Below are 25,589 nucleotides of genomic sequence, written 5' to 3' on the forward strand. Positions count from 1 at the left end.
TGTCTGACACATGGATGTCAAAACTAGACTTACTGTGCATCCACTCTCTGTACATGGCAGGGGATGTACTCAGAAATTCAGACATACCAGGTGGCTGCTGTCTGGTGGCTGTTAGACTGAGTCTAATTTTTAACAAAGGAGAGTAGACGCTTCAGATATCACACAGAAAGCAGTGGGCATTATGCAGTTTGTGTCCTCTCACCTGTCTAGGAAGAGCTACTCAATCATGCTATACCCTCAATTATGATGTGCACATCTGCTTTACAGTGTAGCCAGATGAGAAAAGTTGGGTTTAACTTCTGGCTGATGCTAGTTTATGTGTTCAGGAGACTGGTTGATTTGCAACAGATTCTGGCTGTGTTTTGTATTGTTGTAGCGTGAAATCAGATATGAGCACAGCTCTGTGCAAGATCCCTGTGTTGAAGTCATTCAATAAGCCACAAGGCCTGTATTAAATGTTTGGCCTTAGTTAAATAGATGCAGTTTTCACATGGTTGCGTGATGGTGGCAATGCAAATATGAGTCTGGATTAAGTAGAAAATGAGGACGCGTTCCACTCTCTCAAGCATGTCAGGAGCAAGATATGGTCCTGTGTTTCTGCACTCCAGAGACTGTCGTATCTATTACGAGTCCAGCTCTCTCTCTGTCTCTTTTCCCACTCTCTCTCATCTTTTTTTTATTAAATAGAATACAAATGAAATGCAAATTTGCATAACCATAATTAAGTACAGTAATGCCAAAGACATTTCTCTGTCTGTCACACTCTTTTCATGTTGGCTTGCTAACATAGTGTACATTATGATTCATGCTCCTGCCCATCATAACAGCACACCTAGTTATCAGCCTGTACAGGTCACCAGTCCATCGCAGGGCTGACACATAGAGACAAACAGCTATTCATGTTCACATTTAGTCACAGATCTCTTCAACTGGAATTATTTTGTAATCAGGACAGCTTGTCTGAGATCAATTGTGCAAATTGTTCACCCCTGTGTCAACAGTTTGGGCCAAAAAATGTCTTGTGGTATGAGCTGTACACCATTTCTAAGACTTTATAGTAATCTGAAAGTAAATAAAGATTTGCCCATGATTACACATAAAGGACAAAACAGGAAGTGAAACAGATAAATGAGACAAAAGTGAGTGTTTCTTTCTCTATCTCCTTCTTTCTCTATCTTTATGTTTCTCTTTGTGTGTTCTATAGACAAGTAATGCTTTTTAAAGAGAAAAAGAACAATTATTTTCTCACTCGGAGTACGTAGCTCCAGCTCTGTGCTTAACTCATCAGCGAAGCAGAGTGGATACATAGGGCTTTTGAAGTATGGTCATTAGCATGGTTCAGCATTGATGTGAAGCCCATTCATCAAACTAAATGGAACCACAGAAGCAATAAGCTCATTTGTTACATATTTGACACCCCCTCTCCAATGTTCCACACCCCTCTCTCTTAAATGGCTTGACCTTTATTTTGGTGACATTTTTAAAGTAAAGAAAGATTGGCCCTGGCTAGGCTTCCAGCTCAACTATTTAGAATAGTTCCCTGGAGTGGCAGTGCCATTTTGTCCCAATGCATGCCATTGTTTGCATAATATCTTCATACATCTTTCTTTTCAAGTCATTCATTTTAACATTTACACATTGAAGAGAGACTGGGGCTAAATGTGAATGACTGTCAGTTTAGCACTTGGGCTCTTGTCAACTGACACTCCAGTCAGCGCACTGACCTGAGATAACAGCTTAAACAATAAGTGCAGTTTACCAATCTGTTGAATTATTTTTCTTGTCTTCATGCAGGAGAAAATTCCTCTGCATGAATGATTTTCCATATTAGTTTGACATTTGTGTAGTTGCTCTAGCAATGAGATAGTTGTCAAAATCACTTTTATATATGGATATGACTGAAGTGACTGTAATTGTTAACATTATCACATTATGCTGTGTTAATTTACTGTATGTACTATTAATGTTCTAACCACCTAGTTGCATTACATTAGCACTAATGTTACTATAAGATCATTGCCTTTTTACTTTGCCTTTTGTTGGAGTATGTTATCACCTGTACTTTAAATACAGGAATTTTAAAATGATTCATTTTATTTTCATTGACACCTTCCAAAAAGAGTGATGGCACTGAACAGGGTGAATTGATGTACGGACTATTTGTGACAAGTTATTTATGCTAGTGCTTTTGTGAATAGATTGTGTTATCCTTACAGGTCTCTTTTATGTCTTTTACTTTTGAACAGTTCAAACATTCATCTCCCTTTGCCTCATTGTTGCTGAAAAATATTTTTTGTAGGCTGGCTGTGAAGTGAGCGGGGTTGTGGGAAAATCCAAGTATTATGTACGGATATTGTGGTTTGTGTTTAACTCCCTCTGGTGCTGCTAAGTACTTGGCTGCACAATGGTCAATTCATTGTTTCCTGCTCTTTACTTCTGCATACACTGTTTTTGTATCATACTTTATCCCTTTGACTGTATTTGGTTTTAAAAGACAGCTGGAGGCTGTTCAGATTCTGTAGCTGAACCTTGTTATTAGTTTTTAGTGCGCTTGAATTTACCAGGAGAGTTTGGCTTCCAAACCAAGCCCTCCATTGACAGACAGTGCTTTTTACTGGAATAAGCCACATGAGTTTTATATTGTCCTTTTGATGGCATCCATTGTTTGTTTTCTTGGTTTGGTCTCCTGCTGCATTCACACAGTTCTATTTGTTAGCAACTCTGAACATCATATGATGGAGCTTTGCACTAGAAGATGAATGCACCGAGCAGGCACTTCATGAACACTAGCCTCTGGCCTTTTAAGTGTGAGTGCAAACCATGATAATGGGCAAACCTTAGATGAATCTGGGCTTTTATCAAGCCAGGGCATTCTCTGATTGTGTTGATCGTGTCCAGTTAATGTGATTGTAGAGATTTTTAAGGGCAAAAAAAGAAGAAAAAATTTTGAAAAGGGGGAAGGGCTTGCTACACATGGTACTTGTTCAGAAATAATGGGATAGACAACACTCCCGCCAGTATCTAACACTGTCCACATCTGGCAGACCAAATGAATGTGTCTTTGAACCTTGAACCCTTCTCATTTTATTGGTTCAAATATATCGGGTAGGACATCTCTCCTCTCCACATCTGCTCCCAAGTGACTCCTTCACTGCAATGCTTGCACTCCACCAGCAGTCTTTGTAAATAGGACATCAGTTCTATTTATTTTCACCCAATTTAGTGGCCACTGTAGCCTTCCCTTGGAAGCTGTCTCCAGTCCAATCTTTGCTGCCTGTCACCATGGCGACGGCGAGCCTTCAGCCCTGGACTAATCAGAAACAGTTGAAAGTGGAGGGATTCTTGAGGGCTCAGATGTAACTCTCTTAATTCCCTGCCTCATACAGTAACAATGGCGCGCAAATGAAATCCTTCTAAGGAAAAAAAACAAAAAAAAAACAGACTTGATTGAGGCTCATAACCCCTTTGCGCTAAACGAGAGGAACCACAGGGGTAAAAAATTAACCTAAGCGCACACCTAAATTGCTTTCACATAAACAATTTTTGTTTTTGCGGCACCATAAAATAAATGCCTGCTTGGTGGAATGCTATTCCCAGCACATTAAAGAATCACTATAATGGCTTAGCTTCTTTCATTTCCTCAGACACAACAAGCTCAGCTGGGTTATCGCTAACATCACTGGATCTCATTCTTTCCAGGTCAGCCACGTCAAAGTGACTAACCTCATATAAGCCTGTGAACAATTCAGTGAGCTTCCAATTTATAAGGGTTACTGAAAGACATTGTTGCTAATCTAGTTTTACCTCTGGTTTGTTAATGGTAAGGCCTTCTCTCTAGGTCTCTGTGCTATTACAGCGAGAGGAGCCAGCTGTCACTTACTTCTCTAGTGTAACTACCATGACAGGTCTTCCAGCTTGAGCTGCACAGATTCCAGAGTCTAATTAAAGTGGTATTACTCTCCTGTCTCACATTGTAATGTTGTTTCTATAACCTTCATCTCTGGTTTGCAAATAATCGACCCACAGCTCCACTGAGCTTCTGAGCGTCTTAATAATCCAGAGCTGATACTCTTAATTGAAATTATATGATTAGCCATAGCTGCAGGAGGCAGGTTTCCTCCTTCCATTGCCCTCTCTCCTGGGAACAGGGAAATATCTTGGCTTTACCCCTGTCGGCAAAACCCTGATTTGGACCAGCACGTTGGTACTTGCATCATATAGTATGACTGAATTTGCCTCCCTCCCTTACTCCAGGTTTGCACATGACTAACATTTTCTGTGTGTTTGTGTGCCTCTGCATTTCACTGAATTCACACTATATAGAACTTCCACATCTCTTTGATGTTGAATTATGGTGCATTCAAAGAAATGTTAGAAGATTTAATTCCATTTGAGAGGAAACAACGTGAATACTGATTGGTTGGGTGGGGTGTGCAAAGACTCTGATAAATGCTTAAGCTGACACTTGCCATTCTGACTGACAAGTTGTCTTTTACTAGAACTGCAACACACACTTCAAACACTTGTAACACCTGAAAGACTTCAGTCAGAGCCCATTAAATTTCCATTTACACCCCTAAGTGAGACACAAAGACAGAAAGGAGCATTCTGTATGTGGAATGGTTCGCTGGGTATGGCATCCCATATGCTGAGCTCCTTGCTACATACAAAGACAATACACACTTTAGGTAATCTCTTCCATATGAATATGAATAAACTCTGAGGGTGTCATCGTCATAACATTCTCACATCCAGGAAAGATGCACACTTGTAGACTTCTAGCCTTGTTTAATAATTTAATTGTTGATGTATTTTATATTTGTAAAAAGATAAAACTGAAAAACTATCTAAAATGCTATTAACTCGCGAATCAAGTCAAGTTTGAAATCATTGGCTACAGTGGCAGGTGTGAACAACAGAGGCACTACACAGATTGAGTTGCAGATTCATAGCAACCTGGTGACCACATGTCAGGATAAAGCCTGCAGTGACTCCTGCAGAATGCGTAATACGATTCCTCACTTTTCCTAACATGGATCCATATGATGCCATTTTAATTAGATTGTAGTTGTAGTTTAAATGTTAAGGGACGGGCTCATAGGCTGTAGTAAAGATCTTTAATTAATTCATAGATTCAAATTCCCAGTGAGAAACATATTCACATTTCAGTGCAGGAAGTTAAATAAATAGTAGCAACAGTTTCCAGTATAAATCAGTACAGTAGCCCAGCAGTAAATGTGGTATATTGTGATATTGTTAAATTAATGTTTGTTTCTTCGAAAGTCCTGACTCATTTGCATCTCAATTTATGACACGTGTCTTTCCCAGAGCAGGAGTTTTATTGTGCAGATTACTGATAGTGCTATCATTTCTGAGTCTCATTGAGGAAGGATTTAGGAGAGGAGCTCAGTCTCACCAGTACACCGAGCTGCCGTTGGGTTTAACTGTGGTAAACAGACCAGGGCTAGCAGTGTTCTATCATCAGAAACCATCAGGAGAAGAAGTCAGAGATAGGCACAAAATAAATGAGTGTACAGTTACATTCTCTCACTGTCAGTGTTCCATGCTGTTATGGTATTTTAGATAAGTCCTGGAGAGCCAGCAGGGAGTCAGAAAGAAAATGAAACATGCAATTCTTACAGTCGGGTTTTGGAGGGAGTGAAAATTCATATTGCGTGTTTTGTCTTTGTGTTAAATGATACTGTAAAAGACACCCACAGACTTTACCATGGCAGTCATTAGACAGCTGTATAAGGAGGTTTAGTGTAACAAATTTTAAATGCCTCCAGCATTGCCTGATTAAAAAAACTACTGAAAATTTTATGCCAAGGGAAATTTCAAATACATGACTGTGGCAGATACACTTAGAAGTGATATAGACTTAAATTACAACGTAAAAACATATTTAGAAATGTTGCAAATAGTAGATGAAAAACACAGAAATGTCTAGTTTACTTAGAAATTTAGACTCTTTATTATTCTCTGAAAGCTCCATTTGCAGCCATCGCACCTTTAATTCCTCTATGCTTTTACCATCTAGCGCACCTGTTTTTGTGCTCTTTGTGGCATTCTTATATAGAGATGCTCTCAGATCCTATTAGATCGGATGTGTAAAGAGATGCTGTCCCTCCACAGATTTTCAAACAGGTTCAGCTCCAGACCTTGTCTGGTGCCTGGGTCACTGATATTCAGACTCTTGTCATGAAGCCACCGCAGCACTGTCCTGTTGGTTACGCTGCTGCCATCATCATCTTGTTTGTTGGAACACTATTAGCTAGGTGATGAGCCATGGCTATTCGCTGCTGCTTGGTTTGCCACATGGCATCCAGGCCAGTGTTACATTTCTTCTCACCAGACAACAGAATATTTTGATCTCGTGCTGTCAGGTTTACTCTCATTAAGTAAACTCCAGGCTGCCATATGCCTGTAATTTAGAAGTGGAATCTATCTAGCTATTCTACCAACAGAGATTGTTGTCTTTGTGGCAGGTTCTTCATCTCTGCAGAGGAACTCTGAAACTCATTTAGAGTGGCCATTTGTTCCTAATGAAGCTCTAACATGCAGTTGTAGTCGATCCAAACCATTTGTAAAAACCATTCCCAAGATTTTTACCCTAACACAGTTACCTCAAAGTTCAGTTGACAGTTCTTTGGACCACATAGTTTTAGATTTGTTATTCTTGCCCTGTCAACTGTGGGAACTATGTTTGTGCTTTCATGTTCAGTTAATTGAATCTCAACGTCCCAAAGAAAACAGGATAAAAGCTGTATTTGTGCCATGGCAAAGGTTTGACTATAGATGTAAAGTGGGTATTTTTAGGGATTCTTTTTTAGGCATTTTGCTTTTATTAGATAGGCCTTAGTAGAGTTGCAGACAGGAAATGATGAGGGAGAAACAGAAGGGTTATGACATGCAACAAAGGTCCCCAACTGAAATTGTGATCACCGTATATAGTATATGACTTAACCACGTACCACCACAGCTGCCCCATACATTTTTATGCCTCCACTCAGGCAACAGCCAGGGCTGGAGGCATTATGTTTTTGGGCTATCTGTCCATGCATCCATTTCAATCAACTCTGGAGCTCAGCCAGACTGACCACCAGGTTTTTGGTCACCTCTTGTACTAAGGCCCTTTCCCCCTAATTACTCAGTTTGGCTGTTTGGTTGTTCCAAACTTCTTCAAATTAAGAGTTATTGAGGCCACTGTGCTCTTTGGAACCTTCAGTGCTGCAGACATTTTTTGTAGCCTTCCTCAGATCTCTGCCTCGACACAATCCTGTCTCTGAGCTCTTCAGGCTGTTCCTTTGACCTCATGGTTTGGTTTTAGCTCCTCTATGCAGTGTCAGCTGTGAGACCTTATATAGACAGGTATATGCCTTTTCAAATCATGTCCAATCAATTGAATTTATCACAGGTAGAATCAATGTGTAGAAACATCTCAAAGATGATTAAGAGAAAATGGGAGACACATGAGCTAAATTTCAAGTGCTATAGCAAAGTGTCTGAATACTTATGTCAATGTGATTTTTCAGTTTTTCCTTTTTAATAAATTTGAAAAAATGTCTGAAATTCTATTTTCACTTTGTCGTTATGTGTAAATCGACTGAGCAGTTTGCTCCTATATACAAAGAATTTGGTCTTTTACTTAACATTGATTATGGGGTTTACATCACTGAAATTAAGTGGTATTCAAACTCTGCATTGATTTCCTCTGTAGAATTTTTGTATGGCTTACAGAAGCTCTGCTCTCGATGTGTTAAGTGTGTAATCAGTGATTTCATGTCTTTATTTACCTCTTGTAGCATAATGGGTGAAAATTGTCCTCGGGATCTGAATCTGCAATTACACCACTTCTCAGGATTGTGGCGTGCCTGTGAATAGTGTGATTAATGGCAATAGCACTGAACAATGATGAGGTTTAGTCTAGACCTCATGGCTCTCTCCCCTCCTTCCATGTAATATTGCGTAATGTGCATCATGATGGTTGCAACAGGAGAGCCTTTTGTCTGATGATAATAACTTACTTTTAGACAAACAACCTGTGACAGCCTCTGGATCCAGCAAACGTCTCTTCTTCATTATCAGTTGATATATTGGTATCCTTGATGACACAAAGGCCACAAAGTAATAACCATATTAACACAATGTGGTAGCAGGGGAAGTTAAGGCTAACAGTGTTGTCACTGTTAATTCATGAAGACAGCACAGTTTACCTGGTCACAGCACCTTGAGCTGGATGTCTGTCTCGTGACATTAAACTGAATATGAACTTTTTCTCCTCTGGACTTCAGGTAGTTGAACTTATTCATCTTTTATAGGCAGACATTTGCACCTTCACTGCAATGTATAAATGATCTAAAAGCAGAAGGGAGCTTGACAGGTGCTGCATAGACTCCATTATTAGGTTTTTGTCCTCAGCAATATTTCATATGGTTAGCATACTGCCAGGTTTGCTTGAATTTGTTTAGTTTGATTGAGTGAATACGTGATGGCATCAGGCAGGTTGTAGGAAGAGCAGGCAGTTTGGCATTGAGGATTGTCTCCACACAGATAACAAGCTTTCCACTAGTGTGTTAATTTCCCATACCACTTAACATAGTGACTATATTTAGGAGACGGACTTGTTACAGCCTGCTTGGCTTTATAGGAGTCTTCTGCACATTTTGGTCACTGAGCTGTCTCAGACTGCATATTACCCCCACCCCATGAGTTTTCAAGCTGTGAATTCCTGTTATTGTTAGTGCCTCACTGAACAATGACTCTGCTCTCTGGGCTCATTGATCAAGATGTCTGTCTTTTCAGGCTGAATTTCAGCATTCAGCATGGTTCTCAAAATATGTTGGAAATTTTTTAATTTTTTTTATTTTTCCAGAGTAAACTGCCACTATAAGCTGCTGAAAATCTTCCTGATTGAGATTTATTCTATCACTTACACTGCTTGGATCTACACACCTGCAACACCAGCTGAATGTAGAAACTAAAGTGTGTTTAACAAGGTTAATTATTCACATTAGTGCAGCATTTCACATTGATGTGTGTTATACTTGAGAGAGATTAAGACCCCTAGCTTTAGTGGAGTTTTACTTTTTTTTTTTATCTGCACAACAGCCGGAAAGACTGTCTTTCAGATCTTCAGGTCCAATCAGTCCAGTGCCACACATCATTGTAATGTAATTGCACAGAGATCTGATGATGATTGAGGTGAGGCTGGATTTATACCTCCAAGGACTAGTCTCTTTCCACTACTTTAGGCTGCTTTTGATCTCACCTAGCTATTACCTGTCAATCACAGTAATGTGTAGTGGGTATCTAGGCTCATTTTCCACCTGCTTGCTTTGATGCCCAACAGCAAGTTGTTGTCAGTGCTTTCCATATATACCATGCACTTCTTTAGAGGGCTAATTTCATGCTTGTTGGACTTGAAGAACTCTGTTATTGATTGTTGTTTTCTACTTTCTTAATAGTGATTATCTTTTGTGACTCAAAAGGAGCAGTAGGGCTGTATGGACGCCCTTTCCCTCTTCTTTTCATTAAATGTCAGGCAGTTTTATTTTCATGGGTGCTTAAATTCGGATCAAAACCTTTTAAAAGGAAAGAGATATCCACTTTCTTTTCCAGTTCTGGCCAGCCCTTTAACATCAGAGTAGTGACCTGGAAAATATGTGAAAGGGTCCTCTTGGCTAATTTCCCCTCAGAGAAAAAACCTATCAAGAACAGGGTTGAAAGCTGGGTCAAACAGCAGTGCTCAGCTTGAAAGTTTAGTTTAATCCATGTCGCTCCAAGCTGGAGCATTACATCAGTAGAACACCAAATATGATTTAATAGCATGTGAAAGGTATCAAAATCCAGTCTTTTCTTATATTCCTTATCTCTGTCCCATCTTTTTTCTGCAGTTGGTGGGTGGTGAGTTTGATATGGAGACAAACTTCATTATACAGGATGCGGAAAGCATCGGCTGCATGGTGGAGCTGTTGGAGCACTGTGATGTCACCTGTCAGGCTGAAATCTGGAGCATGTTCACCGCCATCCTTCGAAAAAGTGTTCGAAACCTGCAAACAAGCACCGAGGTGGGCCTCATCCAACAGGTGCTGCTCAAAATGAGCTCGGTGGAAGACATGATTGCAGGTATGATAACAGTCTGAGCAAGCCTTGTTTTGCTCAGTAGCAGTGGTGACACATGCATGTTCTTTTTCAGTTTGATCCTTATCATGTTAATGTCCAGCAAGTACCACATACATTGGTTATTTCTTCTTGGTTTTGGCTTTCAGTCAGGCAACAAAACCATCTCTCTGTATCTTTTAATAGATCTGCATTTGGAGTTACATTAGACTGGCAAAGTTAAAATATAGATTCTCGATAGAATAATCGAATTTCCATCTGCAACCTCCACTCCAAGGGACAAATTCATGCAAAAGCAAAACATTGCTGATTGGCAGTAGAGAATTTATTATCTCCTTTTGAACATATAGAAGCTATGAAGGAGAGAAGTACTTTAGTACTACTTACGAGTATTTTTTTGATTTGGGTTATCATACACCTATTTAATGATCATTATCATTATCTTTTATTTTTGAGAGTGATTAGATTAATTCAAACAATTCTCTGACACTTGAAAGTAAATTTGAATTAAAATATGATTTCAAAGAGTACTGTATTTTTAATGGATAGTGGATAAAAATGTACACTTTCACATATTGAATTTAGAATATTTTTATATATATATAATAATTACAGTTCTAAGTATTTTCTACCTGACTTGTGAAGGGGCCTCAGGAGATTGTCTTGACAAATGCGAGACACATTGTCATGAAATTTGGTCGCTGTGAACTTTTGTCTCTTGCAACTTCAGGTCAGAATTTCCCCTCGACCAACATTTTATTCATGAACAAGTGTCAGTACAGCATCTCAAATGAATGGTTGTATTTCCACACAGTGTTATAGCTGCTAGCACTGCGGTTTGAATCAAGGATGGTTATTAACATTGCAGTCTACCACTAGTTGGGTATTTTGGTATTGCTGTATGACACATACAGGCCTTTCTGGAATGAGCCCCTCAAATTTGAATTCAGGTCATGGTGTTATTGTCTGTGGAGGTCAGTGTCACTTTCATATTTTGCACCGTGCAAATGACATCAATACCTTGTGTAACATATAAATTATATTTCAGCTGATGAAATCTAAATGCATTTTCCCTGCAGTGTTACTGTTAAACAATTTACCATATAGACATCCCTTTGATATACAATTTCCATGTAATTGTAGTGGAGGTGTTTCCGTGATAAATATAATGGAATTTCACAGACAATCAACTCAGTGAGAATGAAGTTAATCTATAGAAAAACTGTTTTTTTCTCGGGAGTTGATGCATTTGAATACTTCTCACCATGAAGACCTCTTCTGCAGTGCGGATGAATTATGATATAAGTAAAATGCAGTTGCTTTTGATGATTGACCCCTCTCTCATCTTTCTCCTCTTGTTTGTGTGTGTGTGTTTGTGTGTGTGTCTCTTTGGCAATATGTGCATGCTATCTTACCTTTAAAGACCTGCTTGTGGACATGTTGGGAGTGCTAGCCAGCTACAGCATCACAGTGAAAGAACTGAAGTTGCTCTTCAGCATGCTACGAGGAGAAGGAGGCCTCTGGGTAAGTGATAACAGGGACCAGATGCAGCGAGTTGGACAGAAGTGTGTGTTGGTTTGACACTGTCACTTGAGTTTCCCCCAGAGAGCCATCAAACTGATCTGTTTGGAGCTTGTTCTGTAATTGACTAACTGCAGAATGAGTGAATGTGATAACTGACAGTGTATTGACTGCAGTCCAAATGGTCGGAGAGAAAGCCTTTACCGTTTTGTTGTTACTCTTTTTTATTCTTTGCCACCTGTGCAGCCGAAGCATGCAGTCAAAATGTTGTCAGTGCTGAATCAGATGCCCCAGCGACATGGTCCAGATGCCTTCTTCAACTTTCCTGGTCGCAGTGCAGCAGTAAGCTTTCACATTCTTCCACTCTGCATTCAATTTTAAAATGACTTGTACTTGTAGAATTTTATGGAGCCCTGTAGGTTATAAGGGTAAAACAACTGAGAATCCATACGTAATAATTAAGAAAACAAATAAGTTCTTGTACTGCACCGTAATGGATTATGCATGACATGTGGAGAGAAACCAGAGACATGGGAGAGATAATAGATAGAGAGAGAGATGGGAAGCCCGTGACATTACACTGGCTACGGAGTTGAGCATACTGTTCATCCCCTTTGCATCTTTTTGCATCATGCCAAAGCATGATGATTAAAGTAAGTAATTAAGTCTATTTTTTCATTGATGGCTAAAGGGTTGGACTAAATTACTCTTTCCAGAATCATAGAGATTAATATCAACTTTACCCAAATGCAGATAGGGGTGGAATCGTGGCTGGAATTATTTCAAAGAGGCTTGACACTTGCCATCAAATATATTCAACATGTGCAGGAATTGTAATACAGTCAGTCGGCCAGTAACATTTTGGAGGACACTACATATTTGCAATGTCCTGTGTGATATTTGATTTTATGAAAGTTATAAAAGACCTAAGATAATATTTTTTAAATAAATTTACATTAAATATTTGCTGTAAGTGTTAACCACAAAAATAGATTGAAAATGTTTTGGACTATACTATAGTCATTTGGTCAGTAATGTTAAACACCTTAGTTTTGTTTTCTGACTCAAGCTTATTTCTACACAGTGTAGTTTAAGTTTACCTTAACTCACTGTAGTACGGGCAGAGCAACAGATTACACAAACAGTTATCTCTCATACTGCATGGTTGTGTCTTATCGTTTTGTTTTTTTCCCAGGCCATCGCTTTACCTCCTATTGCCAAGTGGCCTTATCAGAATGGGTTTACGTTCAACACCTGGTTCAGAATGGATCCCTTGAATAACATCAATGTTGACAAGGACAAACCATATCTCTACTGGTGAGTAAACAGTTACATCTATTTGTGTTGCCAGTTTCCAGACGTGTTTCCAGTGTCCTCAGCACACTCGCAGCTCTCTCACAGGTGCTGTAAGTCTACATTATGATGCAAAAGGCAAATGCCACTTTGTTGTTTTTCATCAATCTAATTGCTTTAGCTTTGTTTGAGAAATTTTTCCCTCTCAGCAGACACCTATAAAGCTACCAGCAGCTTTATTATGCCAGCACACCAACGACAGCTGTGGCCTCAGGCATTATCTTTTCGGGTTGACTATGCGTCTGTACCTGCATCCGTCCCATCAGTCTGCTCCATTTTATTTTCAATTTTCGTCAAATATGGCACAGCCATTCACTTGGATTCAATGATAAACTGATTATATTTTGATGGTCAAAGGTCAAGGTCACTGTGACCTTACAACCATGGCAATAATTCAGAATTCATACACTAATTATGACAAAATTCCATACAAATGTCAAACAGAATAAAATGATGAAGTGATGACTTTTTATATCCAAAAGATCAAGTCTCAACTTCACTGTTCTGCAAAATCACATTTCTGGCCATTATTCAACACACATAACTCAGGAAGAGTATGGGAGGTTGTGACCATATTTCACATTTGGTTGGATACTGAGTTGGTGCCACTAATCTTGGGTGCCCACTTTGAAACTGTGGTGCTTGTATAGATCTTCTGTGCTGCTGTTGAAGATGTGTGTGAAAATAGTGAAGACAGTGTGTTTCTCATTGGAAATTATTCAGTGTTATCATACATGCCAGTGTAGTGATATCTTCCATTTTGCCAAAAATACACTTAATACATTTTATTAAATTTCGGTAATTCGAATTGACAAAGCAATATGCTGTCTGATACTCTGTGATCTACAGTGATTTTCCCATCTAAGCAGATTATGACTTAAACTTGTTTTTTCAAGGTTAAAGTAGTTTTACAGACACTATGTTTCACACACTGGAAACACTTATGTAATGTGGTTTGTGAAAGGGCTGTATTTTTTCCAGATAATGTTCATGAATTATAGTAGAGAAAGAGGGAATTAGGTCAGATTACTGAGATTAAAACCCATGGAAGCATGAACTACAATGACTGGTACTGGCTGTTACAAAGGTAGACTGCTGCAGCGGGAGGCACTGTGGAGGTATTAATTTAGATTTGAATATCTGCCACATAAGGCCCACATACTAGCTCTTGCATGGGCTTTTGGGTAATTAGTACTAAAATCAATAACCCACAAGTACAGTGATCTTCAGCTGCTGTTCTGTCTGTTTATGAGAGGAGCTTGGGGAAAAATCACAGAATACAATGCAACATATAAAAGAATTGTGGAAGGGAACGAAAGAGCGAGTGGATAATAAAGATGAAAAGGTAGAGATGGCTGACGAGGAAGACCGTTCACACTAATTGGTCAGAGATAACAGTCAGTTCACTGTTTATCATCTGCTGACTGCCATTGCTTTACCTGGATCACACAGTTTGAATGAAAAAATTCACTCATCTTGGAATGTCTCGTTCTGTGTTCCTCTGATGTGACGTCAAAAAGAAAAAAAAAGAAGTCTGGGCTCAGCTACGTAAGTTGTTGGTGTTCAGGTGGCAGCAATTCCTTTCTGACAGAGTAACAAAAAGGGTGAGATATGCCAGGCTAATCCTGTTTATGCATTTCTCCAAGGACCTCACAGCTCAGTGGCAGGGCATGTAGACAACAAAAAAAGAATTGTATCTTCAGAAGCGGACCAAGGTTACTGCTTTCCACCTGATGTGTGATCACAGCCAGGCTTGTCCACTGTAGCAAGCACCCCACAATATAAAAGCCTTTGCTCTTTATCTGCCTTGACAAAGAGGTCTGTTTGTTTTAGATGATCCCAGTGGGTGGTGGTGGGGGGCTTTGAAGGTGACAGACTGTTATAGACCTAAAGACTGTAGGAGTGTAGTGAATACATGTCAGCAGTGAGAAAGATATTCGGACCAAGCAGGGAAAGAATAGAGAGCTAGTGTGGTGTTGTGAGTTTGTGTGTGTGTGCTGCACAGGGTCTGCTCATATCATATACAGGTGACATTTCCTCTGTACTGAAATGATATATCTATTATACATTATTTGTGGAATCAAGAAAATCAGAGTGAAGGAATTACACACTGGGAACATCACTAAAGTGTGCTCATCAACTACTTGTTCTTCTCTGCCCTTTGCATTTATTTCCATGCCTGCAAAATGTGCAAGCGTTTTAGTCTCACCTCAGGTACTTTCCTGTTCTGACTACTTAAGCACAATATCATATTCCACATAAGAATCTTAAGAGTTACCTCTCAATTATTCCTGCAAATTGCTTTGTGTCTGCATAGCGCAAGGCATTCAAAAATTATGTTGATCCTAGTGTAATTATGAGGAAGGAAGCAACTATTACACTTCCGTTAATGGTTTGTACGATATGTGTAGTGTGTTAAGTAGGAAATATCCATAGGAATACGCAGCACAAAGCACAAAATGGGATGAAACGTATTTTATCCTGCTTGTTGATAAATTAATTATGTTTACCCTGTCAAGTGTGTAGCCCATGATAGATACTGCTCATGTCTCTGTTTACAGCTTTCGCACCAGCAAGGGCATTGGCTACTCTGCACATTTTGTTGGTAACTGCTTGATCGTGACATCACTCAAGTCTAAAGGAAAAGGTTTCCAGCATTGTGTGAAGTATGATTTTCAGCCCAGAAAGGTAAGTTAGTTTTAAATCCTGAGTTCCAGCTGAAATACAACATTTGGTTACGTTATTTAGACCCATATAATTTATATATGTGCCCATGGACTTCATATTTATTCTTAATACGAGTTGTGTTAAAAGAAATATTTTTTGAAGCCATTTGGAGGTAGTGGCTACTTTAAATAAATAAACCAGATCTAAACATGAATTCCATTATACCAACCACTGAATGCCAGAATTGTGGTCTGAGATGAAAGGAAGATTTCACAAATAACACTGCTCTTTCAAAACATCCTTTTGGCTACACCTACCCCTGCTGACTCCCTGCCTACCACCTGTTATTTTATTGATATTACAAAGTTGCATGTCTACACATGGACCTGAAGTGTTTAAGATCCCCATGGGAGTCTTACAGGTGTAATTGGATGTAAATGTAGATGAGAAAATGAAACTTAATTTAGCGTGGAATGTCAGAGTAGCATACCTGTCCCTGCAGAGAAGAAAAACTGGCTCAAAGCACGTGTCAAACAATTAGAGCTTTCACATAACACCTGGGAACAACTATTCATCTCACCTCTACTGCGCACAAAACGTGCTGTGGAAGTTCTTAGAGGATAAAACATGTTGAATTAAATTTTTAATTGATTTTGGGTTCAGACATCTGTGGATAACTGCCTTTCTAAATTATCTCCGGGCAGATTGCACTCTTCCCCTCAGCCATGAATCCTCTTTTAAGTGTCCTTACGTTAGACTGCTGGCAGTGGCCTTCTTTGGTCAAACCGATAAATAGTGGGCACATAGTCACATAGGAGATGGACAGCCTTTTGCCGACTGCTGTGGGTGTTTGTACCAGTCTTTTCCAGGGTTCATACTAAGCAGCTTGATTGTTTGAAGTTGTGGAGATCTTCATTCTTTTACACTTCATCTTGTCTTCATGAGTTAACACAGACAACAAGGAAGTATTACCTATATTGCATTGTATCAAAATTGCCAAAGAAATTCAAATTATTTAAGAGAATACATTTTTTTCCACATAATGTTTTAGGAAACTGTCCTGAGAATATCTTTCCAGCCCAGCAAACCTTTTGGCTGTCCATACATTGGCTCAGTTTTATAAGCTGCTTTAGAATATTATTATATTTAACATGGCTTATTGATGGCTTAAAGCTAACGTGAAGACAATAGAACAAGAACCCTAGGGTATTCATTTATTTGTTGTGGGGTAAAATTAATTTTATACAGCTACCAATGAAAAGTTGTCATATGCCTTGTGCAATTATGTTTTCTTTTATATTTATATATATATATATACACACCAAAATTAAGTATATTGATACGTGGTCATATTCACCTCCTCTTTGACAATGTTCCACTTTGCCTGAAGGAGTTCAGCACAATGGTTCCCTTTCACTCTGTAGTGTTTCTTTATATACCAAGTATAAGTCCTGAAGTTTGGACTGGAGGCTAAACTGTGCACTTCTTTTTTAACTTTACAATTCAAAGAGGCGAGAAATGATCTGAGTAAGGAGAAATATTTGGACAGACCCCCAGTGTTAAATCAAAAGAACTGACATCAGTACTCTTACTGCTGCATCAGCAGCACAGAATGTGAGATAAATCTTAGGATAAAAACAGAGAACTTGAAGAAATAAATTGCTGCTCCAAAGGGTACTGTGTGAATGAATAATATATCTATAGGTTTTCCATCAAAAAATATGAGCAAAGCAGTTTAAGTTTGAAACTGATTTGTTTTACTTTATATACAGTAGTTAAGATATAGTCTGTTCCATTTTATTGACTTGCTGAGTGGCACAACAAATACAAACGATTTAGTGGAAATAAAATCAATCACATTTTGGAGAGCTGTTGACAAACATTAAACTCTAAAGCAAATAACTATGTATGTGATACATATGTATGTATGTATGTGTATATATATATATATATATATATATATATATATTTTTTTTTTTTAATGTAGGAATAATTGCCTTTGATGATGTGTTTAGATTATTATAATAGGTTATGTTCTCTTCACTTTTTCACTGCAAGAGTCCCCTGAGGACGAATCAGTCACAGTTTACATGTTCACATATCAATAAATATGCGCTCAGGAAAGGCTTAAAATTTTTAAGACACTTGAAAATAATTGTTAACATACTCTGTTAAATTGAAATTGCAGTTGTTTGGAGATCAGTTTTTCTTTAATGTGATTTTTGCACCCTGCTGTTCTAAAGTCACCTCTAGCTGTAGTTAGTGTTTCAACCCTGAATAATCCAGTGTCTGGCTTTGTGCGGAGTGAAAAATGACTTGTCTTGCCTCCTCTTAGCCTTTCCTCTAATCTATTATTCACTATCTTCCACTGCAGATTTCAAAACATTAGGTAGCAAACCTCATGGTTGTGGCTTTCTAATAACTGTGAGGTTCATCTGAATTTCCTGATTTTAAAAGAAACAAATGATTGATATGCTCCTCTGTAAACCAAACTCCATTGTAGCTTTTGAAAATCAGCTTAATTACAAAGACATTGATCCACTTAATAAATCACCTGTTCTGTAGCTCACGTATTTAATCTTTTCATCTGACTCTCTCCCCACCTTCAGTGGTACATGATCGGTATAGTTCACATCTACAGCCGCTGGAGAAACAGTGAAATTAGATGCTACGTTAATGGACAGCTCGTTTCTTATGGAGACATGGCATGGCACGTCAACACAAATGATGTAAGTGCTCTTCTTTTTACTCCTCCTCACTAATGTCACCTTTTTCCCCTGGCTTTGATGTTTATTGGTATGGGAGTGGCTGAGGCTGCCACATCGACGTTTGAATGGCTGGAAATTGTAAGAGGAAAAAAAAAATTTAGTACATCTTCAGTGCTCATTGAGCAAAATGAGTTTTACCATATCAACATGGATTTCTCTCAGAAATATGACCGGCATTTCAGTCTTAATTTGACTATCCATTTGTCACAGAATTGTTCTGCAGTAGAGGGTGGAAGATGGAATATGAAACGTTTGAGAGCAGATTTATGTATGAAGTGAAAAATGCTTAAATCTGAGTAGCTGATGTATGCATGTGCACAGATGCGCTAAATATCATTAGACTGAAACATTCTTGTTTAAAATGTATGACAACATTGATGAGTGAGTGATGGTGTAAAAGTATGTTATTTGCATGTTTGATTGACTGAGCCAAATGAAACCTTCTCTGTGGGACAAATTTAAAAAGCAGTTTGCACTTGCACTGATGAGACACATTTTCAAAGGTGTGCTTCATACTGTAGCTGTGTATTCAAAGGGAGGTTGCACAAATCACAGGTGGAGATATGATTGTGGTTCATGAAATATTCCATTAAATTCACTGAAGCTGCCTTAATTTGTGATGGATAGTTTTTGTTGAGGAATTTTCCCACACCTTAAGAGAAAGTTCACCATGAAGCAGCATTATTCTGATAGAGGAGGATTTTTGATAGCTGCATCACAAAGACACTAGAAACCATACCACAGACACACAAAGACCACTCTATTTCAACCAAGTGCAGGGCATGTAAAAATGTATTGAAGATTGTTGAATATGTATAGAATGTAAAATATGTATATGGTTTATGTAAGATGAGCTTGATCAAGATTTTGAATTTTGAACAAATGTGATCATTTTCTTTCCCACCTCCACTTGTACATGTCCTCTTACTGACCGTTTCCTCAGCTATTATGTAACATGCTGCTGACGTTTTAAGCTATCCTTCAGTTTTATAATGTAATCTCAGCACATATTCTTACTACCCCTGAGGTTATATTGAGGTTTCACATCCTCGTAAATCAGGGCCATTGTTTTCATCTTTCCATTAGGGAATTGTCAAGGTAAACCCTGAAACAACACAGAAAGTGATGATGTTTTGGACAGTGACGTTGAAAATACAATGCTAGACCAAAATATAAAAAAATATAGCCAAATATTTTACCTCTTACTTTTTGCCCTCTGCCTAACTCAGCTGAGTGTGAATTTGAATATTTTTTCTTTAGTCCCAAATTACAATATGAAGCAGCTTCTCTTTCTCTGTCCCTCCCTTTGCAGAGTTATGATAAGTGCTTCCTCGGCTCCTCGGAGACAGCAGATGCTAACAGAGTATTCTGCGGGCAGCTAGGAGCCGTCTACGTATTCAGCGAGGCCCTCAATCCCGCACAGATATTTGCAATTCATCAGCTTGGGCCAGGCTACAAGGTATGTACTTGAGGGTGGCTGAATTAGATTACATGTAAGCAGTCCGCAAAACCTATCAATCTGTGAAATCAATGCCCAGTGCTGCCCTGCCACAGTTCCTCCACCTTATGTGTCCATCCTGGGAGCGAAGGTTTTCCTCCCAGATAAACAGCTACATAAATTACCTACTTCTGGGGAATAATGGCACAATACACAGAGAGGGAAGCAGCAGGCGCTCTGAGGGGATAGAGTCCTGAGCCGACTTACATCAGCTGCAGCAGGTGTAGCACTCCCAAACCTCTTGACAAAGACCAGAGGAGCGATTGTGAATGTAGAAAGATGCTGACCTACCAAGAGGGGGATTCAGCTTTGACTGTTTAACTAACAAACAAACAAAATATTTGGTTGGCACATTTTTTATTTAAATTAGTTTTATTAATTTATTTTATTTACACTCTATCCCAAACACTCCACTCATCATAAATGAGATACAAGGTGTGTCCTCAGTATATTTTTAGATTCAGCAATATCTCTTTCTCCCTCTCACTGTTTCACTTTCCCTCCTGATGCTCACAAAGTGCTGTTTTTTCTTCACAGTGTTAAACCCTCCGCTCTGTCACAAATGGAGGAATGACACACATTGCCAAATCAGCTTTGAACACGGGCTATGTCTCACACATTTTACAACATCTCTGGCCATTTTATACCAGCTCTCTTTGCTCTTCAGCTGCTTTTTTAGACAAAATTAGATTTGTTTTATGGCAGGAAGGAATATTAGTCTGTGGCATCAAGCTTGGTATGTACTTAGTAACACCTACACTGTTGATGATTATGAGACGGATGTTTGTGATTTCAATCAGGTCTATGAAAGCCTGGATATTCCCAGGAGAACTCATTGTTTGGTCTTTTTGCTAATGGCTGGTGACTTGCCGTTTCCCTCCATAATTGTGGTTCTGGACCTTCTATTAGAGAGGTAACACAAAGAGGATCAATCCTCCAGATTTCTCAAAATAATGAAGACCATGTCCCGGGGAGACAATTACCTGCAATTGATGAAGCTGTGAACAGTGTTGGTAATGTTGAGTATGATAGAGGCAGCCAGGTGAGTTGAGGAGGAAGGTCAGAGAGTTGTCAGACCCACTGATTGATTGTTATAATGGGAGTGTCGTCCAGGCAACGAGTGGCCTGTCAGTTTTAATTGAGAGCTGCCAGGAAGAGTCTGAGCGCAGCAGATCACAGCATAGATCTGATACACTACGTACATCGGACTTTCCTTATACGCAGCTCAGCTCCACAGATGAACAAAGAACATCTGAGCTGATGTATGATTTATTTTCTGATCCATGGTCTTCTCATCCATGTTTGATGTTTGACACACTTTCCCTTGCTCACACAGTGTATTGAATGTAACTGTAACTTCTGCAGTTAGTTGAGATGCAGAGATTATTGTTGCTTGGGGTTACTATTTCTGCTACGTGTTATGATTAATGCTGTAAATCTGACAGACCTGTTAGTAGAATCTGTTCCCCAGGCTCTTTTCATATTGCTCTATTTGAAATTGCACACTGAACTGACGCGGACATCAGGTTATTTCATTTAAGGTAACAAACATCTCCTGCTGTATATTGCTGTTTCTATGACTGACGACTTGAGACATTCCCAGCCAGAGATAGCATCAAGGGGCAGTGGTGGGTCTACAGACACTGACAGCAGCTGACTGTCATATCAGGCTGTCATTCATCACTGCTGTTTTAGCAGAGTTCATAAGCTTTGGGGAAAGTCTAGGAAATTGTTGGCTGAATGATTCTTACAAGGGCTTCACGATATATCATTGTCAGCATTATCATTGCAATGAGGGCATGAACAATAGTCACACTGCAGGACGTGCAATGTCAAGTAAGGCAAATTAAGTCAAGCAGGTCATGCTACATTTTTTTTTTTTTTTTTTTTTTTTGAAACTAAAAGAAAACTTGTGTGGTTCTCATTTTCCATGACTAATCTACAAGAGTATGTCTAATATAACACGATATAACTCCGATGTAAGGGTTCTTGGATACATATTTTGTATCGAGCGTTTGTTGCTAGTGAGTGACACGCAGGCTCTGCATACACAGCAAACCACCAATGGCAATCATTCATGATAAGTTTATTAAACAACCAAAGCAGGCTCCAACCCCCACTTTTTTTCACAACCTGAAAATGAGTGAGGAACAGAAGAAAAACACCAAAAAGGGAGATTTGATTGCAAAAAGAAAAGCAACATAAGTTGTATTGAATTATTTCAGCTACAGAAAGGAAGATGTTGACCACAAAAAGTAATTCAAGTCATCTGGTGAAAATTACTGTATTTTTTCATATCAAAAAATATGTATATATTACAGAACAAATATTGCAATGTCAGTTTTTTCCAATATCATGCAGCACTAAGGGAATTGCTTCACGATTTTGTGAACCATATACTGGTTAAAGAATACAATTCACAAGAGATACTAGCAAACACAACTCAGAAGAAGAGTTTTCAAAAGGCCTCTTGGTGTGTTTATTCTGGATAACTACTTTACCCTTCTCTTTCCAGCTCTGCAAAATAGCCTGGTCTGTACTCATAAAGTCAGATCTGTCACACCAATATCCAGTGACAACTTCACTGAACACAAATATTTAGTCACTGAGTTGGCTAGTCAAAACAATTAAGCCATGACTTTACGTCTTCTCATGTGATGCTATGCTCTTAGACTTATTTCTGTCTTTTCCCTCTATCATCACTACCATATGCGTTCTACATGAGGCAGATTAGCCCATTGAATTTGTGCCAACACTGCTCTGCAGTATGCACCACAGATTGCTGTAGAATAGACTGAGGAGCTGCCCAGACCTGGTCCTCCCTTGTCAGGGAAGACAAATGTTATCTCTGTGTAGGGACCCTGCAATAATGCAATATCTGATGTGGAACACTACAAGACAAGCTCACTGATGTCAGAACCATCTGAGATATTATGCATATTTGTAGTAAACCTACCTGCCTGTAAATGCCTTCAAGCTGTCAATGGGGCAACAACTCAGTCACATTCACAACCAGAATGTTTTCCACAATAGAACATGTTCAATGATGGTTACATGAGGAGGAATTTTTATATATCAATGGATAAATTTCTCTGTCTGGTAACAAGAAAAAAATGCCTGAATACATCCCTTGATCTGGAGCTGGAACTAACAATATTTTACTGAAGCCCCTGAACAGCTTTTTGAGATATAACCTGCTAGCTAACAGTCAAACAAATATGCAGTGCTGGAAACATAAGATCCTTGACAGTGGTAATGACCAAATTAAAACATAATTAATAATTATAGCAGGATCTATAGATATTCAATGGACGGTTGTGGGAAATGAAATGTTATGCTATTTACACTTTTAGGGAAAAGGAGGAGCAGGTCACAAGAAAAAACAGAGACAAATCCTTGGGAGGTATTTTTGGGTGTTTTTCCTTATAAGGAGGTCACAGGCACACAGAAGGTGAGGATGACAGGTGGAGTGTACATTTTCGGCTAAACCTAAACTTAGTCAGCACGGCAGAGCTTTCCTTCCATCCCAGCTGTATAGAAGCCGACATTCTTGAGATCCTCTTCAGAGAGCAACCATCTCTCCATGCTGCATGAATTCATACCGAGTTTTTGATTCCTCTGAGAACCAGCAGCTCTCAAATACGCAAAAAGAATCTCCACAACAAGTTTAACTGTTAACACTGAGTCATTACTAAGAAAAAATGTTATCTGTTTAACTGGAAATTGTATTATTGACTATATTATTTCAGTCCGTAGTGGTACTGCAGGTAACACGGGGGTGTCTCCAGCTCTTCAGTTGTCTGCCTGTCTCTTGAAGGGAGTTGTGGGGATGCCCCCAGTCAATCACAGCCTTTGACGTTTGGAGAGAAAGGAGGAACTGTGTTCAGATACTTTTTTATGACTGGCTGCTCTGTGGAACAACGCTGACATGCTACAGGGTTTGTAAGCCAAAACCCGTGAGATCATTATTTTCACACTGCGACAGAGCTCACACTAAAGTGCAGGGCACTGCTGCTTGTTATTTCTTGTCACTTGGGTTCCATAAGTAGGACCTTTTGAAGGATGTTAGAGACTACATGATGAGATGCATACTGGCTGTGTGGACTTGATCATAGTAGATGAACAGAATACCTCTTACGCTTTTTTTTATCATCTGACTGGAGGGAGATATGCAATTAAATGTAGCTCAACCCTCGTAGTTTCCTGTACAACTCTTTCTAGAATAATGCAACAAGGCAAGTATGGGCTCACAGTAGGGTCAAAAAGATTTTGAGCTTGTAAAGTGATGTTAACAAATAATTCCAAAGTTTGTAGTTGTAAATCAGCCTTTGTAAACCTGTAAAAGAAGTTTATATGAGAAATGTAAGTTTTTTGATGTGTAGAAAATATTTGTATTTGTACAGTCTGGTTTTTTTTTTTTTAATATATATATAAATACAAATCTTTCTACATAAACTTGAATCAAGCAAAATCTCAAAATCTTTTTGACCCTAATTTGAGCCCTTAGGAAGTGACATAGTGGCTGTCAATATCCAAGGATTTTGACCACTATTTGGAAACATGATTAATTGCTCAAAGTAAAATGTTCTAGGATCAGAAGATTTACCAAATTGACATCAGTATGTGTAGCAGGTATACAATAAACCAATAGCACCAAACTTAACACTTTAAGTGGTGCATTTGTTTAAAAGGTTAACATCTACTTATAATTCTGCACTTCAGAGGCACTCAGAAAAGAATGCACAATCATGTACATCTGACAATTTGAGTCATCTCACCTTTTCTATCCATTTCCTCCTTAACTGAAAACAAGCATTTATTTAGATGCCTTTTAGTAATGAGCCCTGTTTGCTTGTTTTGCAACTGTATTTATCTACAGTGACTCTAGAACAAGATGCGCTTGTTGTCCATGAGTCAGAGAGGGAAGGAAAAACATTTCTTTCATCCATTAATAATTCAGCCCTCCTGATTGGAGGAATTGATTTCCTTATTAAGCATATTCCATTCACACTGCATTGACAGATTAATTCAGCTCATCTGTCAACAGCTAATTGATTTAGTAAATTAAGACTAGCCTGTTATTGATCAACTATTTGTTATGTTAGCCATAAAGAACGTGTTACTGAGCCACTGACTAATAGAAACTGCAGTTCTTTTAACGCAGCCATGGAGACATGTTGGTGAAGGCATAAACAAAATTTAAAGATGCATATGACACATTAATAACATATAAAACACAGGATTGATCCCTATATAAAGAGTATATTCATCATTTTAATCATTAAGCCACCAGTGTATTCCATTCAGTTTTCATGAGAATTACCGGCTAAAATGGTCACAGTGTTAATGCTTACAGATGAATCTCTGCTGGGGGCAAATGTATTCTAGTTTTTCCTCTGTCTCTGGGATGAGGGTGGAGGGCTGAAATTCAATGAATTCGATTAGTAAACAGTCTGTATTGTAATCTCAACAACTATTTGCACAATGTTTTGACTCAAAGTCTTCTTTGTCAGTTTTCATTTGAAGGTGTTTTCAGCCATATTGTATTTGTTCCTGTTCCATGAGTGCATAGCGTATTTGATGAGTTGTCGACCTATGTACTGGTAAAAATCTTAATGTGTGCTAAGTAAAAGACTGCAATGATGGCACATCCTTTTTCC

At 38.7% G+C, this 25,589-nt stretch overlaps 1 protein-coding gene across 1 annotated transcript in view; it reads left to right on the plus strand.

Moving 5' to 3' along the window:
• The window catches only part of LOC111224453 (neurobeachin-like), a 201,516-nt gene that overhangs the window by 36,253 nt on the left and 139,674 nt on the right, over nt 1-25,589 (plus strand). The window contains 7 exon segments of the mRNA XM_022748943.1: nt 9,897-10,128; nt 11,546-11,646; nt 11,890-11,985; nt 12,839-12,960; nt 15,558-15,684; nt 18,273-18,392; nt 19,744-19,890. Coding sequence (XP_022604664.1) covers nt 9,897-10,128; nt 11,546-11,646; nt 11,890-11,985; nt 12,839-12,960; nt 15,558-15,684; nt 18,273-18,392; nt 19,744-19,890 — 945 coding nt within the window.

The sequence above is a fragment of the Seriola dumerili genome, unplaced genomic scaffold (genome assembly GCF_002260705.1).
Source record: "Seriola dumerili isolate Sdu_G_001 unplaced genomic scaffold, Sdu_1.0 BDQW01000134.1, whole genome shotgun sequence".
In the NCBI taxonomy this organism is placed as follows: Eukaryota; Metazoa; Chordata; class Actinopteri; order Carangiformes; family Carangidae; genus Seriola; species Seriola dumerili.